At 47.4% G+C, this 6,094-nt stretch overlaps 1 protein-coding gene across 1 annotated transcript; it reads right to left on the bottom strand.

Moving 5' to 3' along the window:
* On the bottom strand, window positions 1,687–4,920 carry LOC8085169 (L-lactate dehydrogenase). The gene is made up of 2 exons (XM_002451308.2): window positions 4,096–4,920; window positions 1,687–2,312 (listed from the first exon to the last, which is right to left on the bottom strand). Exons 1-2 carry the CDS (start codon window positions 4,732–4,734, stop codon window positions 1,866–1,868), a joined length of 1,086 nt encoding a protein of 361 aa, XP_002451353.1. The 5' UTR covers window positions 4,735–4,920; the 3' UTR covers window positions 1,687–1,865.

The following is a 6,094-nucleotide window of genomic DNA, read 5'->3' as shown; positions in this document are numbered from 1 at the left end:
TTACCGGCCGTGAGGGTTGGATGATTGCACCCCCGCACCAGGATGATAATAGGCTAACCACGATGAATGACGAAATAATTAATGAGATGCGAGAAGAATAATCTTGCCGACCAAATGATACGTTGTATGCTATGGGATTTTAGAGAACTACTCCATGATCCGCAACATGTACTCTGGTACTAGAATGTCATGAGCCGAGAGCCTCCAGCATCGTGTTGGATATAGATTGGAAGGAAGAGGAAGACTTGGAGATGGGGGAAGAAGATAGAGAGAAATTGGGTAAGGAAGGGAAAAGCAGGACCACACGTATCAGCCATTCTTCACCTTTGTAGCACACATTTTCAAGCATCTCTTCTCTCTCTCTGCTCTCCCAACGACGCCGCCATCGCTCATGGCCTCGTTTCCCAAGCCAATGCCGCACCCACCCCGACAGCCATAGCTCTGGCACCGTGCTAGCCTCCACAACGCCTAGTCATCGGCCCCGATCTCCACCGCCCCTGGCTCCTGCCACATCGCCCGCCACCACCATGCCCTCAGCCTTCTCTTCCTCTCCCTCTGTTCTGCATCATCGTTGATGGGCTTTTAGAAAGGGATCATGAGAGGCAAGAGTAGGTCTGGTGTTGGGGATGAGAGAAACGACAAGGTGGAGGCGGCGGTGACGTTGCTAGAGTGGTTAGCAGAGGAGGCGTCCGGACAGGGTTGGGGCAAGGGCACCATTTGCGGGACTCCCCCCTCCCCCACCCCCACCATTCCTTCATCCTTCTGTGGTCATCATTGGCCTAGCACAGTCTTAAGCCCCCTCCTATGGCCATGATAGGTCTGGCGGCCAAAGCTACGTGTGGAAAATCCACTCTCGAGTGAAGGAAGCTTCCATGTTAATGAGATTGTTATAAATTTCTTGTCTCTCTCCACCCTTGGTAAATATATAAGCCCGTTGCCCCTATTAGCGGGTGTGGTCTGACAGATGAGTGTGTGGTCGCTAACGCAGGAGGACATGATGCTAGGGCGGTAGAGGACTAAGCGTCGAACACTGTGCAATCCTAATGTTTGGCGATATTCTTAACTTACCTGAGCATTTTACGTTTAAGCCGGAAAAACCCCGTTGTTTGGGGCCCGAAAAAAAAAAATCCCTCCCACTGTCCTATATTGGCGAGTTGGCCTAATTCTTTAGATCGGGCTAGGACTTGGCGACTGTACTCATGGTTTACAATGTAAAAAAGTTAAATTAAATATTTCAGGCTAGGAAGGACTGAGAAAAATTTTTCTGGCTCAGCCTTGTGCACTAATTAAGGCTCATGGGTGAAAACCCGTCGGGCTCAATTGCGCAGGTCTGTTCTTGACCTTGAATTTGATGTCATCAACGCGCGATCCCCTCCATCTCCGACTCCGAGCACCAGGTGCCAGAAAGAGGGAGACTTAGCTTGGGGAATGTGAAGGATCGGAGGCAGACAACAATTGGCCGAGGAAGCTTCCGAGTTAATGAGTTGTTACAAATTTCTTGTTCCTCTCCCTTCAAGCTCAATACATAGACCTAGTACGTGTGAGAGTGAGATCCTAGTGTTGTTGGGGCTTAGCGACATTAATCATACTTCGTGCGTAATAATGCCATCGTCAATGGATCACGATGATGAACCAAATAAACCAAATGCAGAAATCAGTACTACTACTACTAATAACTAATGCAACTAGAAAACACATAGTAATTTTATTGAACACCGGATGCGCTACTAGTGTAAATAGCATGATTGATGCAGTAATCAACTGTTTCAGGACGGTAATAGTAATATTACGACGATCCAAAATCAAACTGTTAAACACGACGAGATGAGATGGAGCGTGAATGAAATGAAAAGAGATCGATCAAATTAAAGGCCGAGGAGCTGGCAATTCTCCCAGAGCGTCTTGGCGGAGCGCCGCAGTCGCTTGGCCTCCTCCTCGGTGAGCTCCATCTCAGCGACGCCCTGGACGCCGGCGCGGCCGAGCCTGGCGGGGAGGCTGAGGAAGACGTCGTTCTCGTCGGGGATGCCATGGAACCCCCTGGCGAGCACGGAGACCGGGTGGATGCGGCGCTGGTCGCGGAGCAGCGACGCGGCGAGGCTGGCGACGGAGTAGCCGATGGCCCAGGAGGTGTAGCCCTTCAAGCTGATCACCTCGTAGGCGCTGTCGACGACGGCGCGGCGGATGCCCTCCAGGGCTTCCTCGTCGAAGCTGCTGTGGCTCTGCTGAAGAGATTTGAGCACCGGCATTCCTGCGACGCTCACGCTCGACCACACCGCCACCGAGCTGTCGCCGTGCTCGCCCACCATGTACGCCTGCAATACAAACAAATCGATCCATCAATAACGTGCGAATCTCATTTCAGCAGTCAAGATTATGCAACAATTGACATGAAAAAAGGTATTTAAACTTTAAACTAGTATTGCACTATATATATATATATTAAAGGCTCAAATGAAGAACCTTGTGAATCTTGTGACGGTGAATCTGCTAGGCGTTGTGTGCTGACTCGACTGTACATGTTATTAAGCTAAGATAAACTGAAATAGCGAAAGTAGAGCTAGTGCTATACATGTCACATTCTGTTTGAGAGGTGCTTCCGCTGTAATCAGATGCGCTGGTCCACTAAATTACTCTTGGCATGTACGAGTATACTATCGATGGCTAGCAGAATGATGCGCCTTTGAAATGAATAATGAGTACTACAGTGGACGAAATGAAGCTGGAGTTACAGACTTTATTAGAACAAACATCGTGGCTCTAGTTGAAGCTGCTGGTGGCTTTGAAAAAGCTTTGGAGTGGCGGTCATCATGGTTCATGGAATGTGCATGTGGTACTAGACGTACTACTAGCAATCTAGCATTAGTCGTGGTTCTAGTTGAACGTGCAAAGACATTTTCTTAGCAGGTGCACAAGGAGACCTTTTGACAGACTTGAAGAAGGTGGTCGGCACAAGGAGACAACCATGTGCGCCGCCCGGAAAGAGAAAGAGGGCAACCAGTACTATACTCGTACTGCTCAGTTTTACTTTTTTAAAAAATTTACTTAAGCCTTATTTAGTTTCGATTTTTTTTTAAAATTTTATAGACTAACTAAGTTTAAAAGATTCATCTCATGATTTATAGGCAAACTATGTAATTAGTTTTTATTTTCAACTATATTTAATACTTCATACATATGCCGTAAGATTTGATGTGACGTGATGAGAAATTTTCTTTTTAAAAAATGTTTTTGGATGAGCTAAATAAGTCCTAAGTTTATAAAAAATAGAATTAACATTTATGTATTCGAAAATATTTACTATGAAGATACTAGTATCAGTTCTGTCCTCTCTTTACACTGTCTGTCTACTATGGCCTTGTTTAGTTCACCCCGAAAACCAAAAAGTTTTCAAGATTCTCCGTCACATCGAATCTCGTGGCACATGCATAAAACATTAAATATAGACAAAAACAAAAACTAATTACACAGTTTAGCTGTAAATCACGAGACGAATCTTTTGAGTCCTAGTTAGTTCATGATTGGACAATATTTGTAAAATACAAACAAAAGTGCTACAGTGTCGATTTTGCAAAAAAAATTTGGAACTAAACAAGGCCTAGGTTTCTCGATATCATCATGTAGTTGTTCATGCTTAGAAGTATAATTAGTTCTAAAAAATTTTATAAAATAAACATTGTTCGTTTGTATGTCACAAATAGACTCAAAATATTTGTCTCGCAAATTATAAGTAAACTGTATAATTAGCTATTATTTTTATCTAATGTTCTATACCTGCGTCAAAAGATTGAGAATCTAAATTTTTTTATAAAAATTTTTTAGAACTAAACAAGATCCCTGTGAGATGAGATGAAAGTAATGCGAGCAGAGCTCCAGCCCCACATGGAGAGGGATCACATGCTCCCTCCCTCCCTCCCAAGGGAACTGATGCCATGCTCTGGCCAGTGGCCGTGGAGAGATGGGCCCCAGGTGTCACGTGACCCCACCAGTCATGTCCCATCACGATCAGAGGACAGGACAGGGGGCAGCACAGCACAGGGCGCGGGAATCGAACAAAAAAAGCTGGGGAGCGACGGCGACTGGAGACGACGCACGCACCTGCACGTCCTGGGCGTTGACGTCGAGGTGCTCGGCGAGGAGGAACCTGAACCTGGACGAGTCGAGGTTGGTTCCCGACCCGATGACGCGGCTGGCCGGGAAACCCGACAGCTTCCACGCGACGTACGTGAGCACGTCGACGGGGTTGGAGACGACGAGCAGCAGCGCGTCGGGGGACTGCTCCGCCAGCGCCGGCACGATCTTCCTGAACAGCGCGACGTTCCTCTGCAGCAGGTTGAGCCTCGTCTCCCCCGGGATCTGCCGCGCGCCGGCGGTGACGATGGCGAGGTCGGAGCCCCTGGTGACGGACATGTCGGTGTCGGAGACCAGGCGCGTGCGGGGGAGGAACGCCGCCGCGTGCTGCAGGTCCAGCATCTCCCCGCGCAGCTTGTCCGGGAGCGCGTCCACCAGCGCGATCTCGTCGGCGAGGTCCCGCGTCAGGATGGTCTGCGCGATGGCCATCCCCACGTTGCCCGCGCCGATCACGGATACCTTGGTCAGCCTCCGACGGTGCGCCGACGGGGTCACCACCACCCCGTCGGCGGCGGAGGAGGAGGAGTCGGACACGGGGCGGAAGAAGCCTGACGACGCGTCGCCGGCGTCGAACCCCAGCTCCGACAGCGACGACGCCTTCTTCATCTTGTGATTTGTGGTGATCTGCTGCTGCTGTGTGTGATCTGATTGGCAAGGTAGGTTCAAATCAAATCAAATCTAGGGGAATTGGATCGAGAGGATTTCCTTCCTCGCTTGCTGAATGAGAATGAGATTGGTGGATGTGGAGACAATGGCTACTCGTAGTCGTAGGAGGTGAAAGGTCCATCGGGCTATATTTATATTCAATTCCATTTCTACCCCGGCCCCACTCACTGAAAACCACTTTACCTCCAACAGCTGCTGGTTTTAATATAATATACCTCCATCTTATCTACTCCTCCATTAAAAATGAATACTATATAAAACTTTAGTTAAGGGCCTATTTAATATAGTTTATAATAACTTTATAAGCTGTTGTGAACTGTTTTTTTTTTCTAAAATAGTTTTATAAGTGAAGCCGGTGGAGAAGATTATCGTCAACAATAAAAAAAAGGTGTAGGTAGCGATGGAAACAAACAAAGGCGGGTGCACGGTTTTGTTACCTTTTTCTAATTTAAACATGAATTTAAATACAATCTATCTAGTCTAGTAGTAGCATTATGATTTGGTTCCCAGTTGTGATTGCAATCAGAGCATGCAGTGGAAGAGGAAGGGTTAATTAGAGTATACAAATCCCTATATATACTAGTCAAAAACCAGGGAAGCACAGCACTGGATTAGAATATTGATCTGGACGTGCGTTGAAAGGTTCGTATGATGGATCGTATCGGAAAGCAGCAACTAATCAGCAGCCAATGGACTACTGCTGCAGGCTGCTGTAGTAGCAGCCCAGCTGGCGAGGCAAAACCTGGAGCTGATGAGCAGGCGGTTTGCTTGGAATCTGACCACACCAGACCACCAAGTGCCAACAAAAACCACGCGGTACTGCATCCTGTTTTCTCTAGTTTTGTTCATTTCCTCCCCGGCAAGTCAGTAGTGTAGTATGCTATAGCCAATGGGAGTTGAAATCTAAGGCTATCTCCGATAGAAGAGCCAAAATAGGTTTCCAACACAATACCTATAGCATCCAACAGAGTACCCATACAGAAGACCCATTTTGGGTATCAGGAGAGGCATAACCCAAATTTGGATATTCTCTCTCTTCGAGACCCATTTGCAGAGTTTAAGTCTTGTTGTTGGAGAAGACTAAAAATAGGCATGGAACCTTTTACCTGTAGCGCTACCCAAAGGACAAATAGGTCTTGTATTTTGGGTGACCATTGTTGGAGACAGTCTAAGGCTTTTATTGCAAACCGGAACTGACTGATTTTCCCGTTTCCACTGCTATCATATCATGCCACGGACCTGCAACCCAAGTGTGAGGTGGGGAGGATGGAGACGGTGGTTAGTGGTGTACAGGGGAGGG

This window comes from Sorghum bicolor, chromosome 4 (genome assembly GCF_000003195.3).
Source record: "Sorghum bicolor cultivar BTx623 chromosome 4, Sorghum_bicolor_NCBIv3, whole genome shotgun sequence".
Lineage (NCBI taxonomy): Eukaryota > Viridiplantae > Streptophyta > Magnoliopsida > Poales > Poaceae > Sorghum > Sorghum bicolor.
The sequence above is the reverse complement of the archived record's forward strand: the minus strand, read 5'-3'. Positions and strand labels throughout refer to the sequence as shown.

Bases quoted from the DNA above. Each gene is read 5' to 3' on its own strand.
- LOC8085169 (XM_002451308.2), bottom strand. From the start codon at position 4,734: ATGAAGAAGGCGTCGTCGCTGTCGGAGCTGGGGTTCGACGCCGGCGAC. The intron at 2,313-4,095 runs GTGCGTGCGTCG...TTTGTATTGCAG, and splicing joins TCAACGCCCAGGACGTGCAG to GCGTACATGGTGGGCGAGCA.